Here is a 27,314-nt window from a genome sequence, read left to right as displayed (position 1 = left end):
TAGTGCAGGGAGTTAACTACACTCCCAGCAAAAAATCGGGTCCTTTAGGCAGGGGTCGTCGCAAAGGATAAGGAAATAATAGAAAATAATAGAATATAGAAATAAAAGAATATACAGAGACGAAGGTACAGTTTTATAAAGTATAGATTTTATAAAAGTTGGGGGATCGGGAGACCCCCCCCCAGCATTCCCATGAGCTGTGAGGCCCCGAGTAAAGTTTCACATGGGTATTTATTGGTACAGTGATCGATTGCCAGGGATAACAGATTTATTTAATAACAGGTAGTTTGTTTTAGGTTAAAAAGTCTCCCAAAAAGCTTCTAGAGATAATTATCTATGTGAGCAAACAGTTACAAAATCTTTCTAAGACAAACTTTTAAGTTCTAAGATAAAGCTATCACTTAGCAGAAAGGCTAAATGGAGATATAGTGGCTCTATATTTCTTTATCTGTTTATTGTGGATGGAGACAGGCAGTCAGGAGTGAAGCAGGAACTGTCCATTGGGCTAATTGCTTTTAGCCTGCAGGTGTCTGTCTGTCGGGCACTCTTTGATCAGCTCTCATACTGTGGCTCCATGCAAATCTGCTTTGTTGTACAAAACAGGCAAAAGCCACAAGTTTGTGACTGCAGTGTCACCTTGGAAAGAAGCTGCCACTGACCTGTGAGATGCCCCCCTGAGGCAAGGCAGCTTTGGATATGTGAACTAACACGTTCCTCCAGGTCAAAGCCCTGGAAAACTCCTGAAATCATTTCTGTCTCTATATAGCATATTAATCCATGGAGCAACATCTCTATGGGACAAGTTAGGACAAGTTGGTCGATAATGTTCAGAGTTGATAGTGTGTCGTTCAAGTCATCTATATCCTTGACGATTTTCTATATAATTGTTCTATCAGTTGCTAAGAATGAACTATTGAAATCTCCAAATAAGATTGAATTGTTCATTTCTCTTTTCAACTCCTTTCGTTTTTGCTTCATGTATTTTGCATGAATGATTGGACAGAGGCTGTACACAGACACCTCAATCCCACCAGGCTTCTGTCCTCAGCCAGTGTATCTGTGTGCAGGTAGAAGAGCATGTTCAAAGTTCAGGCCATTGCCAAGTCTGCCTGGCTTTTACTTTCCACTCACCTTTTTGCATGTCCTCTGTGCGTATGTGCAATCAGTTTGGCCAGGAGGGTGTAGATAGGTAGGGTCCTCTCCTGCCTCCCCTGTGCACGCACCAGCCTCCCATTAGCCAAGGATACACTCTTGAATGAAAACCACCATTTCAGCACTCTGGAAATTGACCAAAGACATAGAATAATCTGAGACATTGTTTATAAATATCTGTGGAATTTCAGGTGAAAACTGGCGAATCTATGGTGGTCTTCCCTGAGCTGCCCTGGGCCCCTCCCAGCAGCTGGGCTGGCACAGAGGCTGCCCAGGGAAGCCACAACCGTAACCTCAGGCTGGTAGAGCCATTGGCTCTCCCCACCCAACCGCCCTAGTGGTTGTCACTTCCATTGCCAATGCTGCTGGACCTGGATGTCACCCAGGCCTTCATGTGGAGAGAGCCCTTTAACCACAGCCGTGCATCTGCTCATCCTCAGAGCTGCTCTTCCCTGGGCAGCCTCTGTGCCAGCCCAGCTGCTGGAAGGGGCCCAGGGCAGCTCAGGGAAGACCACCATAGATTTGCCAGTTTTCACCTGAAATTCCACAGATATTCATAAACATGTCTCAGATTATTCTATGTCTTTGGTCAATTTCCAGAGTGCTGAAATGGTGGTTTTCATCCGTTTTATACAGTTTCATAGTTGCTTTATGGGGAGAGGATTTGCCAACCATCTCATTTGACCTTAGCTGGACGTCCTGTCCTCTTATTCTTTTTAATTTTTTTTTAATATACAAGGTGTCACTGTGTTGCCCAGCTGGAGTGAGTGGCTATTCATAGGTGCAATCATAGCACACTATAGCTTTGAACTCCCAGGCTGGATGAGCTCCAATGATCCTCCTGCCTCAGTCTCCCAAGTAGCTGGGACTACAGGTGTGCACCACCGTGCCTGATTTTCAATCATGTTTTAACAACTATTTCTCATTTATGAAATATTTTACATAAAATGGTCTTATGCTAGTAAGCTAATGTTATGTGGAAGTTTATTAAAATCACAATCAACTATGTTTGTTAGCAAAAGGCCAGCCCCCTTATGTTTATCAAATATAGAAATTTATTTTTTATTTATTTATTCTTTCATTTTTTTTTTTTTTTTGAGACAGAGTCTCACTGTGTTGCCTGGGCTAGAGTGAGTGCCATGGCGTCAGCCTAGCTCACAGCAACCTCAAACTCCTGGGCTCAAGGGATCCTCCTGCCTCAGCCTCCTGAGTAGCTGGGACTACAGGCATATGCCACCATGCCTGGCTAATTATTTTCTATATTTTTATTTCTATATATATTTTATTTCTATATTTTTAGTTGGCCAATTAACTTATTTCTATTTATAGTAAAGATGGGGTCTTGCTCTTGCTGAGGCTGGTCTCAAACTCCTGACCTTGAGCGATCCTCCCACCTCAGCCTCCCAGAGTGCTGGGATTACAGGCATGAGCCACTGTGCCCAGCCAAATGTAGAAATTTAGTAGTGACAATTCTCATATTTAACATGCATATCAGGAATCTTATTGAGTATTGATTGGACGAAATGGAACTTTGATTGAATCAAAATTGTATGTTTTTAAAAGAAATACAGAATTAGGAAGAAAATAATTTTATATTCAGTAAGCCCAACTGCAAATATTTAGCCTGACTGTTCTAGTTTCAACCCATTGAAATGAGGATAAATATCTAAAAGTAGAGATGAGGCCAGGTGCAGTGGCTCATGTCTGTAATCCCAGCACTTCGGGAGGCTGAGGCAAGAGGATCACTTGATGCCAGAAGTTCAGACCAGCCTGGGACACAGAGTGAGACCCGGTCTCTACTAAAAATTTAAAAAAATTAGGCGTTGCGGTACACACCTATAGTACCATGCATTCAGGGCTGAACACCATCTTGTCACAGTGGAGAAGCTTCTCAGGAGGCTGAGGCAAGAGGATCACTTAATCCCAGGAGTTCGAGGCTGCAGTGAGCTTTGGTCGCACCACTGTACCCCAGCCTGAGCAATGAGTGAGACCCTGTCTCTAAAAAGTAAAAAAAAAATCTAAAAAAGTAAAGATGAAAGAGAGAAGATGCAAATGGACCAGGTACCGTTGGTCATGCAGTCATATTTCTGCTCTCCAATCTTACCATGTCATTGAGATGTGGAAGCTGCTATTGTTCACTGTGTCACCTGCAGCATCAAATCCCACCTCTGCTGCCTGGGTCTAAGACCTGCCCTGATGCAGCCCCTGCCACCTAGTGTCCCCTACCCTGGGCTAGACCCTGTGCAGAGGCAGCAGCCTTGTCTCTGAGCCCCAGGTCACAAGGCCCAGTGTAACGCAGGGAGGCCACACAGCGGCCACACAGCTGTTCTTCCACCTGCAGACCGTGCCCCACCCGCCGATCTCGCTCATCATCCCGAGCCCTGGCGAGCCAAGCATGCAGCTCCCTGCCTGTGCCCCTCGCCCTGCCTGTCCTGTAATTCACAGCCCCCATTTCCTCATCTGCAGAGTGACGCTAATTGTGCGTCTACTGCGGCCTGTTGGGCTTGATGAAGATCTGTGTGCGAGTCCCCAGCCCCGACTGGTCACGAGCAGGCAGTCACTGAAAATAGCTGTGAGGTTTCCTCCTCTTCCTCGCGGCGGGACTTGGCGCTCTCGCCTCCGACGTTCTCCAGCTGATTCTCGCTGGGGGCCGAATGCCGGCTTGTCACAGCGGAGAAGTTTAGGGATTTCGGTGTCTCTGGGAAAGCTGGGATGACGCGTAGAGGGTCTCAGGGCAGAGGAAGACAGGTCACGGGAAGACAAAGGGCTTCGCAGGCCCCGGACATGGGCTGTGCCTGGGCTCCATCTGTCCTCTGGTTCGCGGCTGAGCGGCACTGGTAGGTTTGGCTGTGGTTTTATATATTTGTGAGTGAATATAGGGAAAAGAGCTGGGATTTGGACGCAGGCTTTCCCGACCCAAAGCCCACGTTCTCAGCCATGTGCCCTGCCGTCTTCCGGGGCGGCCGTGGTGGACGGGGAGTCGTCTGAGTGGCTGGATGGCTTTCGTGCGGGGCTGTCAGGGCTGGGGTCTGGGAGGCCACCACCCCGAGGAAGGGAACATTCCTCTCGGTCCTGCCTTTATCTTCCTAGACGCTGCTGCTGGATTTTCACGGTGAGGCAGCGCCGGGGGATGCATGCGTTCGGGATCTTGAGACGCTGGGGTGAGGGGTGGTCGCGGTCATCCAAGTGAGGACGAAGGTGTCCCCGGACTCTGAGTCTCCCCGTGCCACGCAGAGGCTGGGACTGCAGCCGGTGCGGTCGGCCGGCTGCTCTCTGCTTTGAGGATTTCGAGGGTTTCCTGCCAGCAGCGAGCTTCAACTGCTGCGTGAAGACGGATGAGTGGAGTTTTAAAGGGGGATGGCCACCCGACTGAGGCTGTCGGGGGTAATGGATTGCCGAGGGAGAGCGTGAACCCCTATTTTTCATTCGTCTTTATAAACAGATGCAGGGATGCTAGTTACACAGGCACGTTTGCCAAAACTCTTTGCTCTGTGGGCACTTCATTACGTGTGAATTACACCTCAAAGTTGATTTTTAAAAGGCAGGGGGGATGCTCTGACTTGACTTTTTTTTCCCTTAAATAATTAACCCATTGCCCTAAACTTGTTGGTCAAATAACAAATGGTTCCGTTATGAAAGAGGCCTTGTTATTTTTGAGTTCGCAAATGACCAGGCAGTTCTCTGAGGCCATTTTGCTCGGGGCGCACAACCCACCCCAACACGGCACGTGTCAGACTTTCAGCTGTCCTTTCCCCTTATGCTGTGTCACAGGGGCAGTGAAATTTAGCGACAAAGTGCCCAGACCCCGTCAGGGGTCAGAGCGCCTGGGTTTGAGTGCCAGCTTCAGGACGCCTGCATGACTGTGGGCAGGTTGCTTTACCCTGTGTGCCTCAGTTTCCTCTCCTGAAAAGCAGCAATAATTATATCTACCTCATAGGGTTATGAAGACCGAATAAGTTAACACAGGAAGAGTGCAGTACCTCGTACGTAGTAGGCACTCAATGCATGTTGGCTATTGTAATAATTATAATTATTATCATTACGTAGTGATTACTAATAGTGTTTGGTATGGCAGGGCTGGTCACTTGAAGGAATCATCAGCTCAGCTGGGTTTCTAGCACCGTGACTGATGGCGGCCAGGCTCCGACTTCAGCAAGAGCATCTGTTTGCCTGTTCCTCCAGGGCCCCTGGTTTGAACAGGCTGCCCCAGTCTGCTACCACCCCTATTTGACTGGCCTAGGCCAAGACTTCTTAAAATACCATTTCCTGCTGGCACCAGCCACGCCTTGTCCTAGGATTCCTACCGTGGGAGAGGTGGATAGAGTGCCCGTACTGAAGCCTTGTGTGCTGCCAGCGACTACTGGGTACTTGGCAGACAGTGTCCAAGCAGACCCTCGACTGCTGAGAAAGGCTCCGTTTGCCAGTGGGGGTCTGACTCAGTGAGAGCGGGGACTGGCTGCAGCCCGCGTGCTGGTGTACAGGGACCCCCACTGCTCTGCACCCTGCCCTGGGCCTGGGTGGGTTTCTGGTCCTTCCTTTTGCTTCCTGGCTCAGGAGAGGCTGCCCTCTTCCCGGACTGGCCTCCCAGGCCCTGTTTCCTGCCCGTATGTCCTGGGTCAGCAGCAGGCATGGCTCGTCCGCTTTTCAGCCACAGGGCTGGTCCTGCTTCTTGTTAGAGTGAGCGGCCTCCCTTGTGTTTCAACACGTGCACTGGGGCCTGATTCCTTGGGCTTTCCTGGACTGGGGACCCAGGGGAAGGAGACACTGCATGGCGGCCCACGGGAAGAGATGGGGACAGGGCCTCCCAGGTAGGGCCCGCAAGCATGGAGGCGCAAGAAAGCCTGCGTATTCCGGAGCCCGTGGGCCCCTCGGAGGGACCGAATCTCCACCTTCAGTGATGGGCACAGGGTGGCCAGGAAAGGGTTGTGTAAGAGTTCATAGAAAGAGTTTATAAAAAGTTTATAAATCTTTACCGGATTTTATAATCTGATCAGGTGTGTATTTTTCAAAAGACAGCTTTGGAATTCATTCAAAAGCAAATTTTTCTCTTTGCAATACTTCACCAAACTGGTTGTTATGTCTGGATCTGTGGTGGCAACTACCGTTATCCTTTGCAGTGAGTAAAATGTTTATTTTTAACATCTGAAATGTAACGTGTCATGTTTTTATAGATGGGAATTTCTTGGCAATAGGCTCTCACGACAACTGCATCTACATATACGGAGTCAGCGACAACGGGAGGAAGTACGCTCGCGTTGGCAAGTGCTCAGTAAGTGAACTCGCTACTCCTCACGAGCGTGCGCGTGGTCCTCTGATCACATCCGTGTGGTGCGTCCAGGATAAGGCGAGAGGAGCTCACGCAACCATCTCTCTCCCAGGGTCACTCCAGCTTCATCACTCACCTGGACTGGTCTGTAAACTCGCAATTCCTCGTGTCGAATTCTGGAGACTATGAAATCCTTTACTGTGAGTAGCAGCAGGAGTTGTCTGGGCTTTAGGTCACACAAAGCATAAAGCATTCACTCCGAGACCCAGACGGGGCTAAGACCCACTTCTGTGTGACCTGGGCGCATGATGTCATCTCCGGCCTGGGTCCCTCCTCTGTACGCGGAGGAGGTGGGTTGCGCAGCTTCCCAGGTCCCTCCTGGCGCTGAGACATCTGGGGTTCGGGCTGACCGTGGGCCTCACGGAGGGGAAGATGCAGGGCCCACCCGAGGAGAAGGCCACACATGCACGGAAGGGCCCCGTGAAGGTGCCATCCCAGGCAGGCAGACAGCAGGAAGTCCCTCCCGCCTGGGTGGACAGCAGCCCCTGTGGCCCCTCGTCCTCCTCTCCCAACCCGTCCCTGGCCAGTCTCTGTGCCTGGGCGGGGCCTGGGAACGTGAGGGTGAGGATGGCCGGCGCTTACTGAGCACAGGCTACCTGCGTGCACGGAGTCCTCAAACAGTTACCCGCCACTGGCCACGTGCCCAGCGTGAGGCTAAGCAAGAGGGATCATGGGGCACGAGAAAGAGTTGGCCTCTGCCCCACTGGAAGTTACTAGAAAGTGCCCTTCACCTTCACCAGCCATGCCTGCTGCTGACTGGAGGAAGACCCAGGACACACAGGAGGAAACGGCCTGGAAGGCCAGTCCAGGAAGAGGGCAGCCTCTCCTGAGCCAGGAAGCAAAAGGAAGGACCAGAAACCCACCCAGGCCCAGGGCAGGGTGCCCCTCTGGAAGTTACTAGAAAGTGCCCTTCACCTGCATTTTCCCATACTATCCGCAGCACTTTCTGGCTTAGTCCCATTTGACACATGAAGAAACCAGGGCTCAGACACCAGGCCACAGGCACCAAGAGCCAGTGAATGGGGAGGAAGGAGTCACACCCCTTGGGCATGTCACCCACTTGTTGTGGAACCAGGACAGGCAGGACTGCTGGTGGTAGGGGCAGGGGGACAGTGTATACTAGGAGGAGACCCCTCTCGGGAGAAGGCAGCCACGTGGTCTCCGCTCTCCCCCTGTCCGGGCCGTGTCTGACTCAGGCAGAAACAGGGTGATGGTTCCCAGGGATAATCCTTGGGCCTAGAATCTTCTCAGACTTGGTCTCATACTCCACTAGTGAGAGCTCGTTTGCAAAACAAAAAACCTCCTGGAGGATCTGGGCACTTGGGGTGACCAGTCTCCATCAGCTTCTTAGCCCCGAGCTGGAGGAAACAAGGGGTGGGGGCTGACGGCAGGGGCGGGTTGTGTCCAGGGGCTCCAGTGGGGACAGCACGGCAGAGGCCAGGACCCAGAGATGGTCAAAGACGAGAGAGTCCAGCCCGTGGGAACAGACTCGGAGGAGGAGAGCAGAGGAAAGTGGGAGAGGAGGGTCTCCTCCAGCCAGGCGGGGCCCGGGCTCGGTTCTGGGGCGGCTGGCAGATGCGTGCATGGTCCCCAGGGGGCTTCAGGTGGAGAGTGTCCTTCCCTGCAAGGGCTCTGAGGGCTCAGCCTTGCTGGGGGAGGGGTGGGGCCTTGGCTTAGATGTCACCAGACTGTTTGCCTTTTCCAGGGGTTCCCTCTGCTTGTAAGCAAGTCGTAAGTGTGGAAACTACGAGAGACATTGAATGGGCTACCTATACCTGCACTTTGGGATTCCATGTTTTTGGTAAGTTTCCCACGGAGTTCACTGGGTTCAAACACAAGACGTGTCCACATGTGGAGCATTGCTCTAGTGCTTATGAAATCTCATCGTCACCACTCTTGTCCCCCTGCTCTGCTGCTGCATGAATCCCCCAAGACACACGCCGCCGCTCCCTGGGGTGCCGGGTGGGGCAGGCTGAGAAGATCTTAGGAAGATGGGTTTTTAACCCTTTCCCATTGTACAAATGGGTCCCGAGATAATTCTCTGGAACCTTTTTATATCACGTTGTGCCAGACTGACTTAGGTGGACCAGATGGAGTTAAGTCAATTTACTTATCATTTGTTAGGGTCATTATATTTTTTTTTGGCTCTTAAATGAAATATTTCACTGCCTTCAAAGTTCACTTTAGGAATATATTCATAAATGACCTAAATTAAATTGCCACAATTTAGTAGGATAAAAAAGAACAGGCAGTCTTTGTAATCTCTTTCCGTGAGGCCACGGCCAGTAAGTTGGTGAGACTCACCGGTCTCCCGAGAGCGGCGCTCTGCTGACTCCTGGTGGGGAATGCCCAGAGCTGCGGGCTGCAGGGCTGCCGCTCACAAACTGGTGTGCGCTGCTCCGCCCTCTCGGCTCTGGAGTTACCAAGACCCAGAGAGAGTCCCAATAATGGTCAGAAGTCAGCGCCCCCCCACCCGGGCTCAGGCTGCAGGTGCAGCTGCCAGGGACCAGCGTCTAGAAACGCCTGGAAGGCACACGCAGACCCAGGGTTCAACTGTCCTCTGGGTAGACGCTCAGAGAGAAGAATTACAAAATAAGAAAGTCAGGAAACCGCAGGCTTGAGGACTAGTCCGCTCCCTTCGGAGGCTTTGGGGTAAAGGGAAGGTGTCGAGTTCAGAACCAGGGTTTCTAGTACTCTCTGCTATAGCACCAAGAAGGGGCCCCAAAAGAAGTGGGCAGCCCAGAAAGTCTGTCTTGCAGCCCCCATGTAGTGGCCAGGCGTTGGAGGGTTCCCCGAGAGTGGCCGGGGGTGCCGTGATGCTGGGAGCCAAGACTAAGTGCTCTTCTGACCCTTGCTGCTAAAGCTGGACTCCGGGCATTTTATTTGCACGGCAGCTCCGTGGCCAGTTCCCCCATGATGGGCCCCGTGTCTCTGGTGTCGCCTGTGCTCTGTTTGTGTCCTTTGTTTTAGGCGTGTGGCCAGAAGGCTCGGACGGAACCGACATCAACGCTGTCTGTCGGGCCCATGAGAAGAAACTCCTGTCAACGGGCGACGACTTTGGCAAAGTGCACCTGTTCTCTTATCCCTGCTCACAGTTTAGGGTAAAGGACTTGTTTCTCCACAATCTTGTCCCTTAGGGGGGCATGCACGTATGGCCTGACCTGTCTGGAAGCCGAACAGAAATGGGCTATCCGTGAATGTCACCAGCCAGGAATGCAGATACGCCCCTGTTAGCCACTGCTCCCGGCTCCCCGCTGCCCTCGGGGAAACCCCGGCCCTCCCGTGACCTACACGGCCGCCAGGTCTGGCCTGTCTCCCTCTGTGGCTCCTGGGCCTCCCTCTCCTCCCCTCCCCTCCACCATGACTCCCTTGCCCCGGCCCTGCCGAGCTGAGCCAACCGATGCCTAGAACGCCCTTGCTCGTCCTCCCGCACCGACCCTCCTGCGCCTCAGTGCCCCGCCTCTGCTTGGTCCCGCCTGTGGGCGACCCGGTGCCTGGTACAGCCCTCTGGTGCCCAGCCTGTCTCTGGGCCGAGCCCTCACCAGGCCGTGGGGACTCCGTGGGGGTTGTTCCTGTGTCCCTCCTGTGCACAGAGAGCTGCCGAGCGAAGGGAGGAGTAAAGGAATCAGGGAGTGAACCCGGAGTCAGGCATTTTCTCATCCAGATAGCTGGCTTCGTAGTCAGCTTCCCCCCAATCGCTCTTTTCCAGGCCCCCAGCCACATCTACGGCGGGCACAGCAGCCACGTCACCAACGTCGACTTCCTCTGCGAAGACAGCCACCTCATCTCCACGGGCGGGAAGGACACCAGCATCATGCAGTGGCGGGTCGTCTAGCCCCCGGCGAGGCCGGGAGCGGGGCGCGCACGGAAGGCGCGCCTCGCTTTGCGCTTGGTCACTGTGATTTCTGTTCTGTTTTAAAAAATTCTCACAAACCTCAGGAAAACCATGCCCTCTGCCGCTTACCTTCGCCGAGCGGCCGGCGGGCGGCGGCGGGCGAGCGGTTCCGACTCGCAGTTCCGCGCGCCAGGCGTGCAACAGCGCGCTGAACACGGAGAAGGTTTACACTGCGGTGACGTCAACACAAGTGACTGGTACATCCTTGGGAACTTTCCTACGAACTCTTCAAAAATGGTCACAGAATGCCTTTTAAGATACTGTGGATAGTCTGTTTCACCGTCTGGCCTGCTCGGTCAGGATTTATGAGGATCGTGAGGCAGCGGCCGCGACCGGTGGCTGTTGGCGAGGCGGTCCCAGCGGGCTAGGCCGCCGGAGGAGAGCGGGAGCGGGGACGTGCGGAGCAGCCTCGGAAACGCGACCGGAGGCTGCCCTGGGTGCGCTCTCTAAGGCTCCACGCGCCTCCCCTCCGGGGCTGCGAGGAGGCTTGCATTCATTCTTCTTTGTCCAGCAGATTCCACTCCAAACCGACGTACACGCACCGTCCTGCCCAGCCGGACGCAGCCAGCCGCTCACCACCGACGGCACTCGCGCCCTCCGCCCCTGCTCACGCGCCCGGTTCACCGTGAGCCGTGCCGCCACCGCCGTGTGTACAGTGATTGGCATGATATGACATTGTACTCGTATAGGATTTTAGCGGTTCATGACAAACGCGTAAGACTAGGCTTTCCTGTCGATGCTTATGGACGCTGTACATTTGTATTCTACGACCAAGCAGACCAAGTCAGCAGTGATCTCCTGAGTGCCCCGCACACCCGCGGGGAGGAGAAGTCTGGAGAGCGCCACCAGGTGCCAAGGGCAGCTGCTGTCCTGTCTTTCGTGCATGGACGACTCGTGACAGTGTGAAATAAGGTTGTGTTCTGAGGAGTAAAACGTAGGTGGCAGAAATTTGTCAAGAAGGCCTTACCCATTTTGATTGTGTGACAGATTGAAATTTATTGTTTACATTGGGGAATGTATCTCGGATTTTTAAATAGAAGAGTAATAAACAGACTTTAAAACAAATATTGAGATTTTTACCCGTTCTAGGCAAGCAAATGAATTATCTGAACTCTAAGGCGCTGGTTGTTTAGAGTGGCTGAGTAAGTGCAACTTCTGGAAACATGTTTGATGCCGGCACCAGCCTGCCGCAGACAGGCGGGGCACCAGTAAACAGCTCGTATTAAAGATGACTCTGTTTGTATGTATCCCTGTCAAATATATTCTATAATGAAATAAAATCTGAAAAGTGGATTTCTTACTGACCTGTATTCATGAAAGTACATAAATTAAAATATTTAAAATTAGACATGATTCACACTATATTCTGTTCCCCCTGCAGACTTTTTCTCACCTGGGTCGTTTATAAACAAACACAGTTTGCATAGGCTATGGAAGCGTCCATCAGACCAGGTACCCATAAAGAATCTGGCTTAATTGCCATATCCATTTGTGAGTTTACTTAAGTATGTAAACGCTGGAAACAGCAGTCATTTTTAAGTTGATAATTGAGGGAATAAGATCAGGGAAGGGAAAGAGACCCATCATTGACTTACAAGTCAGTGAGATCGACTCATTTCTATAAACCTCTACTCTCTGCCAAGCCCAGTAATGGAAAAGGGAGAGGTACCCCCACTGCTATTGCGTATTCATAAAAACTGCTATCTTCATATTTGCCTACATTTTAAATGAAATTCTTTAAACAGTGCAGTATTAACACATTAACTGCCATGAGAGTAGTATTGAACTCACTCTAGTTTTGACCCTGGGGCCACGCGAACCATATATAAAATCTTGTTGATGTTCTTATTGTCAAATTCATTTTTCTATTTATGTTTACCTTTACAGCACACTTGATTTTTTTATTCTGTTTTCATAATAAAACACGGTGGCCCCAAGGAAAAGTTTTTGATTTTTTTTCCTGTGGCAGTCAATGTGTTAACCTTGTAGATATTCATTATTCACTCATTAACACAGTGAGCTCACCACCCCTCAGGCAAACAAGGCCTAGAACCTTCAGGATTCTTCTGGAACAAGAGGCTCCAGGAAATGGGCAGTCGCAGGCCCATGTGACCAGGCCTCTTTCTCCCACAGCTCTTAGCCTGGCTTCCTGTAGCACATAAGACAAGAAAGGTAGGCCAGGCGCAGTGGCCTGTGCCTGTAATCCCAACACTTTGGGAGGCTGAGATGGAAAGGTCTCTTGAGCTCCAGCATTCAAGACCAGCCTGAGCAACATAGTGAGACCCCATCTCTACAAAATATTTTTTAAAAAATTAGCCGGGCTCAGTGGTTTGCGCCTGGAGTCCCAGCTACTCTGGAGCCTAAGGCGGGAGAATCACTTGAGCCCAGGAGGCTGCAATGAGCTGTGATCGTGCCAGCCTGGGCAACAGAGTGATGCCCCATCTCAGGAAAAAAAAAAGTAATGATTATTTATTTGGAGTTACAATAATTAAGTTTGTTAGCATAAGAATTTTCCAGTGAAAAAGTCCTCAGGGGAATAACTTACTATTTTAAATATGGTGTTAATAACAAATGCAGTAAAGCCTCCATGGCAGTCCTGTTTCGATGAGGTTGAGGATGGAGGAAAGGCTGGGTTTCCTCGTGGCAAGGTGGCCCCTGCGCTCACGTGCTTCAGAGCTTGTGGAGGAGCACAGTTGACTCTTGAACAACACGGGAGTTGGGAGTGCCAAGCCCTGTGCAGCTGAACATCTGTGTTTAACTGGATCCCCCAAACTTAACTAATAGCCTCCTGTTGACCTTACCAGTAACGAGCAATCCACGAGCACGTGTTGCTTGTTACGTGTGTGGTACGCTGCACTCTCACCATAAAGCAAGACAAAGTGTTAAGAAAATCATAAGCAAAAGGATATATATTTATTCATTAATGCAAGTGGGTCATCATAAAAGTCCTCGTCCTTGTCCTCAGGTAGAGTAGGCTGTGGAGGAGGAGGGAGAGGAGGGGTTGGTCCTGCTGTCTCGGGTGGCAGAGGTGGAAGAAAATCCACGTGTTATTGGACCCGTGCGGTTCAATCCTGTGCTGTTCAAGGTCCAGCTGTATACATCCGGCTCGGTTTACTTTGCAGCTTGCAGTGTTGTTAAAATCATACCACCCTGGGTTTCTGAGCCAAGCCAGTCACAAAGATGCATGTTGACTTCTCTCGTGGATTCCCAAGCATTTTGGGGGTTCCCACGCTTCCCTGGCCACAGTGAGGACACCCAGGGGCCTAAGACAGTCTGTTCCCTAAAGCAGCTTACAGTTCTGGGGTGTCGTGCTTGGCAGAGCCCCAGCTGTTCTCTGACAGGGAGGGAGAGGTCAGGGAGGTGGCGCCCAGAAGAGGGGCGGCAGCAAGACAGACGCTACCTGGCACGAGGTGGAGACGGTGTGAAGATGGGCCGGGTGGGCGTGTGCTGGGCAGGGAGGAGGAGCATGGTTTTTAGGGAGCCCGAGTTGGGGTCTCTGCTCTTAGCAGCCGCTACCCTGGGCCATTTGGGGACTGGTCCTTTGCCAGCCTGCTGCAGCCTGCCCCTGGGGCCTGGGAAGTAGATCCAGAGCGTGCCTGCCACCAGAGCAGGGCAGGGAGGCCAGCTGTCCTTCACTCTGCAGGCGCCGAGGGGACACTGTAGGCGTGTGACATCCCCGAGGGAAAGCAGCGTATCCGATGGATACGCTGAGGCTTGGAGAAGGAAGTTACTTCCTGAGGCTGGCGCTTGCTCCAAACTTGTCTTAACAAATATGTGCCAGGTGCTCGGGGTGGAAGGACGGCAAAACCGGGCCGGTTCCCACCCTGGCGCACCTGCGGTGCGTGGAGGGCATGACTGTTAGAGTGATTGCCCAACCGCATATCGAGATGACAGCCGTGGCAAGGGTGAAAGAAATGAGCATCTCACAGGGAGACGGGAGCGAGCCTGGGACTCTGCAGAGCTTCCCTCCCCGCGCAGAAAGAGAAGGAGTGGCCCAGGTGGGGAGCAACGACACGGAGGCCTTTCCCTTGGAGGGGAATGGAAGGGCACAGAGGGGCACAGGGGCCGGGGCGTGGGGGAGGCAGCCCAGGCAAGGCCTGGGGGGCACATTAAGGGCTTATTCTGAATGCTGAGAGCAAAGGGAAGCCACCGATGGGTTAAGCAGATCGGCCTTAGGCAAGGCGGCCAGGCTGCGGAGGGTGGCAGGTGCGGGGCGTTGGCATAGTCTGTTGGCAGTGGTGGCAGCGTGGGCCGAGGTGCTGCCGAGACAGGCTTACAGGGGGACCTCAGCAGGCCTGGGGAGGGACCAGGCGAGAGAGGGGTGAGTCCTCATCCCTGACTAGTTCTCAGGCCTCTGGCAGGGCCTGCAGGAGGGTAAGGGGTCGGGCCTGGAGCAGGCGGGGGTGGCGTGAGGTCAGGGGCAGCCCCGGGCCTTGGCTGTGCGGCTGGTTGCGGGGTGGGGCAAGCCTGCGAGGAGAAGAGGGCCTCCGACCCAGCCGGGCAGCGGATGCCAGAGTTCAAGGGCAGGTAAGGGAGCTGCCAGCAAGGAAGGGGGCGGCGGGTGGTAGGGCGGCCGCACTTGGGGGCCCTTGCAGGCCCAGCAGCAGGGAGGCTTGATCTGGGGTTCACCACCGAGCCAGTGTGAGCTCTTTCCGGCTCCTCCACGCACAAGCGCTGCTGGGCGGGCGATCCAGGCGTGGCGGGTGGAGCCTCCGCCAGTGGGGAAGGGAGGGTCCAAGGTCAGCCGGGAGCCCAGTGGGGGCAGGGGTGAGGGGTGGAGGGGAGCCTCCAGGGCCAGCTGGAACCGGGCAGAGGGAAAGTTCGTGGATCTCTGGCACCGGTAGATCCTGCGTCTGTGGTTTCCACTGTGTGTGGCTTGCTGGCCGCAGGGCGGGAGAGCCTGCGTGGGCCGGGGCTGTCTGTGGTTGCTGGGAAGTAAACCACTCCAGCACCTTCCCAGCCCCCAAATGTTTTTGGGTGATGACTTCCACTGCCCAAGGGTTAGACATTCTCTCAACCATCTTTTCTGTGATCTGGTGACAGGCTACTGTCATCCTATCTCACAGGCAGGAGAACTCATAGAAAAAGCATCGTTTGAGACCCTTGGCCTATTAAAATGATGCATTTAACCCACAACCGGGGAGGCAGCTTTTTGGTGAAAGGAGCTGAGAAGCACACACTTGCTGCAAGGTGGAAACCGATCCCAGGCCTATTCTTCCTGCAAATTCTCTTTTTGTAAAACTTCATAGAAAATGTCAAACATACACAAAAGTGGAGAGAGCCTCTCACCTAGCTTCAAAAATTATCAACATTTAGAAAATCTTGTTTCCTGTCTCCTTTAACTTTTTTGAAAGGACCAGAGTATTTTAAAAGCAAGTCCAAGCCACCATGTCCTTTCGCCTATAAATACTTCAGTCTGCCGCTCTGGTGAGGACGCCGTGACGTCATCACAGCTGACAAGCTTCACGACGATTTCAGCTTCCCGGGCTGTGAAACCGGACCCCGGGCCCCAGTGCCTGGCACTGCCTGGGGATGGGACGCCATGAGGCCAAGTGCCGGACATAGACTCACCCGGGACGTGCGTGCACATGCAGCCTCCGTTCTGAACCTTTCTCCAGAGCCTACTTCTGTCCCCCACCCTCCTGTCCAGGGTGCCCTGGCCCCTGGCCCTCCCTCCTGTGGCTGGGTGCTCAGCGCTGTCCTGAAACCTGGGCTGGCCCCTCCTTCCCAGGTCCCCCATTCTGCTTAGGCCCCCTGGGGAACACCCCTCCCTGGTCCCCCGACCTGGATCCTCCCTCCCTCTGCCAACAGATGGGACCTGACACACACAGACCGTTTAAGAAAGCTGCTTCCTCTCGCAGGAGGGAGCCCCGTTTCCCTAGCAGGAATTCCATGCCCTTCCGGGGTGTCCCAGAGGACACCGTCTCCTCCCTGTGAAAATGGGACACACACTCACGCCACCCTGGGGCCTGGGAGCGGGGGAGGGGTGGGAGCAGCAGCGCAGCTACTGCTGCTGTCCTTGGTCCTCCTCGGGGCACCCCTGCATTCAGGGAGCCCCAGGAGGCGGGAGATTTAGGAGCTCTTGAACACAGAGTATGCCTGAGCTCGTAATGTGGATGAGTTAAGAACATATTTTATTATTTAGGCTGAAAACAAAAGTAGATGCCTTAGCAGACCGAATAGGTCGGTATCAAAAAACTTTGAACATGGGTTAAACTTAAAATTTCCCTCTTCCAAGCCCTGCTGCTAGCTGCAGGTGCGCCACCTGGTGGCGGGACTGCAGAGCATCGCCCTTCCCTCCAACTTGCCAGCTAGGTCCGGAGCCAGGTGGGGCTGGGGTGTGAGACAGGGACAAAGGGAAATTCTTACTGGACCCTCTGGGGTGGACGGTATGTTTCAACTGGCCCTTCTCGGGAGAGCCTTCAGAGGCTCCTGGAGAAGCCCAGCGCTGCTGACGGGCTCCCGCCTGCAGTCCCCTTGCGCTCTGTCTAGGTCGCTGCTTTCCCCCTCTGCAGCCCCAGCGCACAGGGACCCCGGGCCTCCCTCCTGCAGAAGTCCCAGCACCCTCCAGGTGGCCCTGCTGGACAGCATCTTAGATGACCCATCCCCGTCCTTGCTTGGGGGCTCACGTCTGCCTGAGAAAACCAGCCTTGTGCTGCCCGTGCCCTGCCCCTGGGGGTGGGCAGTCACCACCTCCCACACTCAGCCTCCTCCGGGCAACTGCTGGGAGCCACCTTCTTGCCTTGGACTTTGTCAGCCACTGATCCACACACTCCAGAGGACAGAGGTCCAGCTCTGCACATGGGCTAGGATGGGGCAGAAGCAACCACCTCTCCTCCCTCTTGAGAGAAGGGGATTTGGAATCAACAGCTCAACTTGCCCCCAGAGAGATACTCCTTACAAATACTTTTGAAGATTTCTCACTGCTGACCATTTTATACTCTAACATGGATCTAAGAGGTTTCATGGGAGCCTCTCTTGCCGTGCCTTTGGAATGCCACGTCCCGTGGATCTTGACTCCGCAGCTGAAATGTCACTTTGGCATCCAGTTACATAATGGTGAGTGTCCTTGTGCAGTGTCTTTGTGCACATGTGCGAGATACTCTCTGGGATCCCTCCCCAGGAGTGGGCCTGTGAGTTTCTAGGGCACTAAGTGTTGCCAAATTGTCCTCCACAGCAGCTGTGCCAGCAGTGTGGGAGCGTCCCTGTTGTTGCACTTCCTCCCCCACACTTGGAATTGTCATTTCAACTCGTTCATACAACATCCAGAGAGGTAGGATCATCACAGAGACGCTAAAGAAAGAGGGCTGGGGAAATCGAAGCACTGGCCCAAGCTCACAGAGCCAGGTGGTGTCAGAGGTAAGGGCAGAGTTCCCAGTTCCCACGAGCCGCCTTCCACGCCAGCGTCCTCAGATGGGTGTCTGTGGGGCAGGCACCGTTTGAGGAGGTGCTAACAGAGGGTTTCCGGATAATTTTAGAAGGTGCTGCATGCTGCATACTGCAAAGGGGAGAGAGAGACAGAGAGATCTGAGTGCAAGCTGCCTGTGAAAGGCATGGAAGGTTCTGCAATTGTCGAGTTGGGCATTTCCCCAACTCGAGCATTGGACACTGGGACACTTTGCTCCCAGGCACTGATTGTTGGCTGCGGGATCCAAGTTGCACACGCGCCGTCTTGGGAGCTGCCGTGGGAAGAGATTAATCATACCGAGGCTTAACGTGGAGAGACACGGAAGGGACCTCCAAGGCCAGATGATTCCCTAACACCAGCCCCCACCCCGCCCATCCCCCAAGTCTGCCAGGAGTGGCTTCCAGGCCGAATTCTGAACCAGCGGGACTAGGTGCATGAGGGCTCTTCTGTCCTTCCTGTGTTCCCAGGCAACTGCTTTGGGCCATGTCCCACGTTCCTCTAATGCGATCAAGCTCTCCCTGGAATAAAGCCAGGTAACTGGAGCCCCTCGGGGCCCAGTGATGAACATTCAGTGACAACAGAACAAGCCCTTGGGTGAGGCAGGACCCGAAACCTTTCTTCTCTTGTTTAGTAGGTGAGTTGCCGTGTCACCAGGAGGGGCAGAACGGGGGACACTGGAAAAGAACTTGGCTGTGACATTTTAGTTTATACTATTTGGGGCAATTCCTCCCTCCTTACCAGGCATTAACTAGGAAATCGCCAGACTCCTGCCCTGGAGAGACCAAGGTCATGCGCTCTATGACACTTCTGAGATTCTTTTGGCCAAACGGGCTTCTGTGTCTTTCAGGCCCCCAGAGAGTGGCTCCTGAAAAGAGAATGGGCTGCGACACCGAAGCCCAGCACCGCCCAGCCCCTGTACCCTGAGGGCCTGCAGTGTCCCTCCGATTCGCACAGAAGAGGGAGGTTTGGGACAGTGTCTGCTCATTGTCTGTGTCCAAACCAAGCCTCGGGAGAAGCCAGGCAGCATCCTGTGCGCCTGAGGCCACCCCATTCTCACCTTCAACCACCGTTGGTCCTGGCATCCGCCGAGTCAATTGCATGTTCAGAAACTCGGATGCTACAGGAAGGGCTTTTCCCTTGTTCTGGCAAGTTCCTTCCTGCTCATGTTCCTTCTCAGGTTGAGGCAGCTCCAGGGTTCAGACATCAGCGGAAAGCAGGCGAGAGGGAGGACCCAGTCGGAGAGGGCAGCGGGCAGCCACCACGCTCGCTCGCCTCCCTCCACACGCCCTGGCCACCTGCAGCAGGGACTTTCATTTGAGCCACTTGTGGAATGGCAGCCCCGCAGTGGAGCCTGGGGGCCGTCGTGGGGAGGGATTTCCCAGAGTACATTCCGTGGAAGTCAGTTCCACAGCGTGTCACCAGCCCCTGGGTGTAGGAGGCGCCACGTCTGATACATTCGCGTGCACTGTGAGTTCGGGCGGGGGGTACCATGTCCGTCCATCCATCCATCCGTAGACACCACCCCTACTCTGAGCCAGGTGCACCCCAGGGCCGGGGTGCCGAGGTTCTTGCTCTCACGGAACTGTGAGTGGAGAAAGCAACAAGGACATGGAGGAGAGAGTGCCGGCTGGGGACAGGCAGGGAGGGCAGCATGGTGGGGGCTGCTGGAGTCTGGGCACCCAGGGGAGGTGGCCCTTGAGCAGAGAGTGCAGTGGCAGAGTGAGGGTCTGAGCCAGCAGGGACACCCCCAGCTGCAGATACTGGGTCCCCAAGGCTGTCTGACCACACAGCCGTTCCTTCCTGGGACGTCACTGCCAGGCCAGAGACTCTGAGAGCACACCTTGGGAGAAATGCTGTTTCCTTCAGCTTCCTCTTTTTTTTTTTCTTTTGAAGGGGTGGGGGGTCGTGAGGAGGGATGTCCAGTTGCCTTGTTTGTTTTTATTGAGACAGAGTCTCCCTCTGCCACCCTGAGTAGAGTGCAGTGGCATCCTTGTAGCTCACTGCAGCCTCCAACTCCTGGGCTCTAAGTGATCCTCCCACCTCAGCCTCCCTGGTAGCTGGGACTATAGGTACGCCCCACAATGCCTGGCTGGGTTTTTTTTCAGGGTCACAACTGTCCTCCTTTGTCCCTTTTTTTTTTTTTTTTTTTTTGAGACAAAGTCTCAACTCTGTTACCCGGGCTAGAGTTACATGGCATCAGCCTTGCTCACAGCAACCTCAAACTCCTGGGCTCAAGTGATCCTCTTGCCTCAGCCTCCTGAGTAGCTGGGACTAAAGGCATGTGCCACCATGCCCGGCTAATTTTTCTATAGATTTTTAGTTGTCCAATTAATTTCTTTCTATTTTTAGTAGAGACGGGGTCTTGCTCTTGCTCAGGCTGGTCTCCAACTCCTGAGCTCAAACGATCCACCCGCCTTAGCCTCCAGAGTGCTAGGATTACAGGCATGAGCCACTGCGCCCAGCCTGTCCCTTTTTATAAAACAAAGGTTAACTGTATTTTTAATGATACAATACAGACATTGTAGCAAATTCAGAAAGAAGCCCAGACACATTCCTACCACCCTAAAATAGCACTATTACTTCTTAGTGCATCAACTTCCTGTATTTTTTTCTATGAGTGGATTTTTGGATGTGTTTCCATGGTTAACATATTGCATATACAATGCTCTATGCTTTGTATATTTGTATTGCTTTTTTCACATAACTTTATAGGCATTTTCCCATGTCATTATAACTTTGTTAAAAATAACTCTGATCAGCTGCATAATGTGATGCCATGATCGATATCAATTGATCCTTGATCGGTCCTCTCATGTTGATAGTGACAGTAATGGTGGTGGTGGTGGTGATGGTGATGATGGTGATGATGGTGGTGGTGATGGTGATGATGGTGATGATGGTGGTGGTGATGGTGATGATGGTGATGATGGTGGTGATGATGGTGGTGATGGTGATGGTGGTGATGATGGTGGTGGTGGGGGTGGTGGTTGCGGTGATGGTGATGGTGATGATGCTGATGGTGATGGTGATGATGCTGATGGTGATGGTGATGATGGTGATGCTGATGCTGATGCTGCTGATGGTGATGGTGATGGTGATAATGATGATGATGGTGATAGTGATGATGGTGATGGTGATGGTGATAATGCTGATGATGGTGATGGTGATGATGGTGATGGGATGCTGATGATGATGGTGATGGTGATGGTGATGATGGTGATGGTGATTGTGATGATGCTGATGATGGTGATGGTGATGCTGATGATGATGGTGATAGTGATGATGGTGATGGTGATGGTGATAATGCTGATGATGGTGATGGTGATGATGGTGATGGGATGCTGATGATGATGGTGATGGTGATGGTGATGATGGTGATGGTGATTGTGATGATGCTGATGATGGTGATGGTGATGATGGTGATGCTGCTGCTGGTGATGATGATGGTGATGGTGATGATGGTGATGGGTGGTGATGGTGGTGATGGTAATGATAAGAAAAGGTGATAAAGTCCACCCTTATTGAGTGCCATTTCTCCACAGTATACTTGCTGTTTGTAGGCTCCTTCATCAACATTTGAACAGGTTTGAATCTTCCCATTTAAAAGGAAACCTTCCTGGTCCATCCCTTTACTGCAGGGCTCTCTCCTGGGCCCTCTTTTTTTTTCTCTTCTCTCTCCACCTTCTCCCTGGGCTATCTCATCATCTCCCAGGGGCTCAGTTGCCTCTTTAATCCTTTCAAAGCCCAAATCGATATCTTTGGCTCAGCCTGTCTGCTTAGCTTCACATGTGTCTACTCAACAGCCCACGGGATGTCTCCATCTGCTCACTCCACAGGTGCCTCGTTCTCCACATGCCCCAATTCACCCACTTCTCCCCACAAGCCCTGTACAGCGTCCTCCCCACTGCCCAAGCCAGGAATGTGGGCATCCCTCCACACCCCTCTCTTTAACCCACTCACGGCCTGTGTCAGCAAGCTGCCCATCAATGGTGACAACTCTAGCAGCTTCACTTGGAGAGCACGCCCCACTCCAGGCACTGCTGGAGGTGCACACAGCCACGCCCTCAACACTCCCAACAACGCTCTGGGGTGGCTTGTTATTATTACCATCTGCCTTTTACTCAGAGATGTTAGTTGACTTACAAAGGGTCACACAGCAAAGAAATTGGGATTTTAGCCCACATAGTCAGGTTTCAGAGATCACCCTCAACCACTGCACCATTCTGCCTCTCCAGAACACGAGGGCTCTGCCCCATGGGAGCCATGGCGCGTGTCCACGTTGTGCCTCCACGGGGGCTGCCTCTGGTCTGGCTGCAGCCATGCCAGTCCTCCCCCAGGCAGTCGGACTGAGCTTTCCAAACCATAAATAAATCTGACCATTTCACTCGCCTGTTTTAAACCCCTCGGTGGCTCTAAGGGAAAGGCTCCTCCACATTGCACGCTGGGCCTGTCCGGGCAGCTCTGGGGCCTCCAGCACCATCTCTCTCTGCTTCCACCACTGAGCTGCTCTCTGTCCCCGACCATGGCACACCCTCTGTTGCTACCCGGGCTTCACCCATACTTTCTGCCCCAGCACTCTTCCTCCCATCATCCTGGCCAATCACCATAGCTTTCATGACTCAGCTTAAAGGTCACTTCCTCCAGGAAGCCTTCCCTGAGTGCCAAGTACTGCCCTTGTACTTCCCCCATCACATTGAATTGCAGCTGTTTACTTGCCTCCAGCCCTGTGCCCAATGGCCCCGAGGTGGAAACTCTGCATCCTGTTCACTCTTCCTTCCCCAGAACCCAGCACGGTGCCCGGGACCCACAGGTGATAGGTCAGTGTTTGCTGAACACACAAATGAATGGGCCTCTGTGTGGCTGGGCGAGCCTTTGACCTTGTATGACACAACCTTTGCTCTTAACCCTAAATATCTTTTCCTGCTTCCTGTGTTTCACTACGGCGGGGGAGACGCAGTGAACAGCCAAGTCCAATGAGCTTTTCTTTTAGTTAAATTTATTTCTTTGGAGCAAATGCCCAGAAGTGGAATTACTGAGTTAGCGGGCAAGAACATCTTTATGTCTCCAGATACGTTTTGCAGAAACGAATTCCAAAATTATGGTAGCAATTTGGTAGGCTTTTTCTTTTTTAGCAAACTAATCCTCTCTCCCTTGTTAAGTGTCTTCCTGGCGGAAGCCACACAGAGCTATTTCTACCACAAGGCTGTAAGCCTCATCATCCTCCAAGAGGAAAGTCAGCCATGTGTGAGGAAGCTGCCTACCCACCTCCCAGCCCCGTCAGCCTCTGTGCTCTTGCCAAGTTCTAGGTCATTCAGGAAAAGCGAGTTTAAATTATGTTCCAAATTAAGCTGTGGTCTTGTAAAAGAAGGAGAACAGACACACACACTCACATGCATGGACACATATCCATCTCCATGTGAAGGCTAAATCACGGACATCTTTAAAATCCTGGAAAGCCGGAAAGTTGTCAAAGGAAAACCAATGCACTCTGGCGGGTGAATGTTATAAAAAGGTCAGAGCTGGAAGCAGCTTGGGAGTTGGGGGGGACCGTCTGGCTTTCAAACTCTGTTTCAACGATGAGATGGTTAATTTTATGTGGCAACTGGACTGGGCTAAGGGATGCCCAGATAGCTAGTAAAACATTATTTCTGGTCGTGTCTGTGAAGGCAGAAGAGATTAGCGTCTGAATCAGTAGACTAAGGAAGATGGATCTCAGCAAGGTAGGAGAGCACCACCCAACTCGCTGAGGGCTGAACAGAACCCAAGTGTAGAGGAAGGGTGAATTTTCTCTCTGCTTGAGCTGGGCATCGATCTCCTGCCCTTGAACATCAAAGCTCCCAGTTCTTAGGACTTTGGACGGGGATTGGGACTTACACCATTGGCCCCCTGGCTCGGCTGGCTCCCAGACCCTCAGTGTGGACCAGAGCTACCCAGCTGGGTCTCCTGGGCCCCCAGCCTACCGACAGCTGACTGTCGCGCTTCTCACCTTCATAATCGCATGAGCCAATCCTTCATAGTAAATCTCTCTCTATATATGTAGACACTATATATCCTATCGGTTCTGTTTCTCTGAAGAATCCTGATTAATACAAGCGGCAAAACCTTTCTTTGGATGAAGTCGGGACAATCCGCTCTGTCACGCGGTGGAGAATGTGGCTGCTCTGGCTGGGCAGTCAGAGGGTGGAGGGGACTCGGAAACACTCCCACCCGGTGCTTGTCCTTCCTCCTCCCAGAACCCCGTGCCCCGGCCACCTCCAGCTGCCCCCTGGGGCCCCAGTGTCTACCATCTTGAAGCCACTTCTGGAGGAAACCGAGGCCCAGCAAGGGCACGGGCCAGGGCCACACAGTGGGTGGTGGCAGAGCAGGCTCATCCCGCCTGGCTCCTGCGCAGTCTCGATGGCCCTCAGCTGCTGTCCTGCCAGGAGCCCGCCCTGGGATTCGCAGTCACAGCGCCCGACACCCCTCCAAGGAGAGGCCGCTGGCTTCCCCAACCCCTAACCATCCAGCCGCCCCAGGGCCCAGTTTGGTTTCAGGGTTCTGCCGAATGTAAGGTCCCCTATTACCAACATTTCTGCCTATTTGATTCTTCAGAAAATCAGCCCTTTCGCAGTAGGTCCTCAAATTTACTGAAATAAAACTGCAACAGCATCCTCACCCTCACTTACCCCAGTCCTTTCTCATCCCTAGTGCACTGCACTTCTGCTGTCTTTTCCTCCATTTCTGGGACTTCATGGCTTTCAATTTTATTTCTTTTTGAAGTGGCAGGTTTTAATTTATGTTTCAGGTTTTTAAAAATATGATTCATTATTTTCAGCTTTCATTGTGATTCTTTCCCTCCTCCTAATTTCTTTTGCTGTGTTTGAAGCAGATGCATCATTCATTTATATATGTTCTTTGTTGCATAATAATAAAAACATTTAAGGTAGGCTATCTCTGCATCCCATAGCTGTTGCTGCGAAGTTTGCTCAGTTTCATTAATTTCTTTTTTCTTTTCTTTTCTTTTTTTTTTTTTTGAGACAGAGTCTCGCTTTGTTGCCCAGGCTAGAGTGAGTGCCGTGGCGTCAGCCTAGCTCACAGCAACCTCAAACTCCTGGGCTCAAGTGATCCTTCTGCCTCAGCCTCCCGAGTAGCTGGGACTACAGGCATGCGCCACTATGCCCGGCTAATTATATATATATATATATATCAGTTGGCCAATTGATTTCTTTCTATTTATAGTAGAGACGGGGTCTCGCTCTTGCTCAGGCTGGTTTTGAACTCCTGACCTTGAGCAATCCGCCCGCCTCAGCCTCCCAAGAGCTAGGATTACAGGCGTGAGCCACAGCGCCCGGCCTCTTTTTCTTTCTTTCTTTTTTTTTTTTTTTTTGAGACAGCATCCCACTCTGTTGCCTGGGCTAGAGTACCATGGCATCAGTGTAGCTCACAGCAACCTCAAACTCCTGGGCTCAAGTGATCCTCCTCCTGCCTCAGCCTCCTGAATAGCGCTCACCACCACGCACAGCTAATTTTTTTTTTTTTTTTTTTTTTAGTTGCCCAGCTAATTTTTTCTTTTTCTTTTTTTTTTTTTTTTAATGGAGACAGGGTTTCACTCTTGCTCAGGCTGGTCTCGAATTCCTGAGCTCAAGCAATCCTCCCACGTTGGCCTCCTAGAGTGCCAGGATTATAGGCATGAGCCACCACACCTGGCCAATTTCTTATTAATTTGTAGTTTTAACGTTGATTTCTTCCTTAAGCTAAAAGTTATCTAGAAGAGTATCTTTATACTTCTAGGCTAATTTTAATTATTTTTAATGGTTATTTAGGGTTTTGTTTTTTTGTTTTTATTTTTGCACTCTGGTGAAATTTATGAACTCCAAGGATAACAAGAAATTCTTTTCAGCTTCCAGGCAGAAAATACAGATTACTTTTGTGCAGAATGCACCCCTTGTGCCCATCCCAATGTGCCCAACCCTAAGGCCTGGGAACGTGTCGGTCACATGGCACAGGGGAATTCATTAAGGTTGCCAGTCAGATGACCTTAAAATAGGGAGAGTCTCACGGACTCCACACCTGCAACCGTTAAGCCCAGTGCAGCCACAGGGATCGTGAACACTGGGCAGTGGAGGCAAAAGGGATGGCCAAGGGAGGCGAGACTCCAGGAGAAGGGTCAGTGGTGCCACATGAGGACGTGACCCGGTGTGGCGGCTTTGACGGCCCCTTCGAAGTTAAGGGCCCACGAGCCCAGGAATGTGGGCAACCTCTGAGAGGAGGTGGAAGAGCAAGGAAACAGAGTCTCCCTTGGAGCCCCCAGAAGGAACGCTGCCCTGCTGACACCTTGCCATGGGCCAGGGGAGGCTGTAAGATCCACAGAACTCTAAGATAATCGGTGTGTGGTGTCGGAAGCCGTACGGTTTTTGATAATTCGTGACGCAGCAATAGGATACTATTACACTATGTGAAAAGAGAATCAGACTGGGTATCACGTTTCTCATCTGCCATTTGAAACTAGAAGTTTCTAGATCTCTGGGAAAAGAGAATTGCAGGCCTGAAATCTCTAATTGGCTAAGATATGGTTCATGTGGGAGGGCAACACAAGGGCATGCTACCAGAAATGTCCAGGTGTGTGTCTTTCTACTCCTCCCTGATACCTGTGAGCTCTTTTTTTAAGCAGCTTTATTGAAGTGTAATTCACGTGCCACAAAATCTAGCCGTTGGAGGTATGCTGCCCGATGGCTGCAGCACTCTCCCCACTACCCAATCTCAGAACATTTCCGTCACCCCATACCCACTGGCCGTGTGTTCGCTTGCCAGGGCTGCCGGGACAAAATGCCACACGCTGAGTGGCTAAACAGCAGAGGTCTATTTTCTCACAGCTCCAGGGGCTGGATGGCCAAGATCAAGGTGCCACCAGGTTTGCTTTCTTCTGAGGCCGCTCCCGCTGGCTCCCGATGGCCGTCTTCCTCACGTGGCGTTTCCTCTGTCCCCGGTGTCTTTCTACGTGTCCTGATCTTCTCTTCTTACAAGGTCACCAGTCACGTCTGGACTAGGGCACACCCTAACAGCCTCATTTAACTTAATTACCTGGGGGTTTTTTTGTTGTTGTTTTTTAAACGCCTCGTGAATCTGCCTAGAAATACATTTTGAAGTCCTAGCGGTTAGAGCTTCAACACATGAATTTGGGGGAAACAAAATTCAGTCCCCAAGGGGCAGTTACTCCCTGTTCCCACTCTGCCCCCTCCCCTGCCCTAAGCAACCATCCCTTATGGATTTGCCTGTTTGGACACCCTGTGTAGGTGGAATCATATAATATATGGGTTTTTTGGTGCCTGCCTTCATTCACTGAACATAATGTTTTCAAGGTTCATTAATGTAGCATGTATCCCTGCTGCATTCCCTTTTATTGTCAAATATTCCATGTATGAATATACCACATTTGGTTTATTTATTCATCTTGAGGGACACTTCCAGTGTCCTTCAAGGACACTTCAACTCATTCAAATTGAGGGACACTTGGGTTGTTTTCACTTTTGGGGTATTATGAATAATGCTGCGAT

At 52.2% G+C, this 27,314-nt stretch overlaps 1 protein-coding gene across 3 annotated transcripts in view; it reads left to right on the top strand.

The window, feature by feature from the left end:
• The window catches only part of EML1 (EMAP like 1), a 174,191-nt gene extending 162,472 nt beyond the window's left edge, over positions 1–11,719 (top strand). For all 3 annotated transcript variants that reach the window (XM_012747101.3, XM_012747100.3, XM_012747102.3), the window contains 5 exons: positions 6,324–6,421; positions 6,531–6,618; positions 8,184–8,279; positions 9,449–9,579; positions 10,188–11,719. In XM_012747101.3, coding sequence (XP_012602555.1) covers positions 6,324–6,421; positions 6,531–6,618; positions 8,184–8,279; positions 9,449–9,579; positions 10,188–10,313 — 539 coding nt within the window. In that variant the 3' untranslated portion in view covers positions 10,314–11,719. The remainder of the gene's footprint in view (positions 1–6,323; positions 6,422–6,530; positions 6,619–8,183; positions 8,280–9,448; positions 9,580–10,187) is intronic.
• The last annotated feature ends 15,595 nt before the right edge of the window (positions 11,720–27,314 follow it).

Source organism: Microcebus murinus, chromosome 6 (assembly GCF_040939455.1).
Source record: "Microcebus murinus isolate Inina chromosome 6, M.murinus_Inina_mat1.0, whole genome shotgun sequence".
Taxonomy (NCBI): Eukaryota; Metazoa; Chordata; class Mammalia; order Primates; family Cheirogaleidae; genus Microcebus; species Microcebus murinus.
Note: the sequence above shows the minus strand (reverse complement) of the source record. Positions and strands in the feature narration are given on the sequence as shown.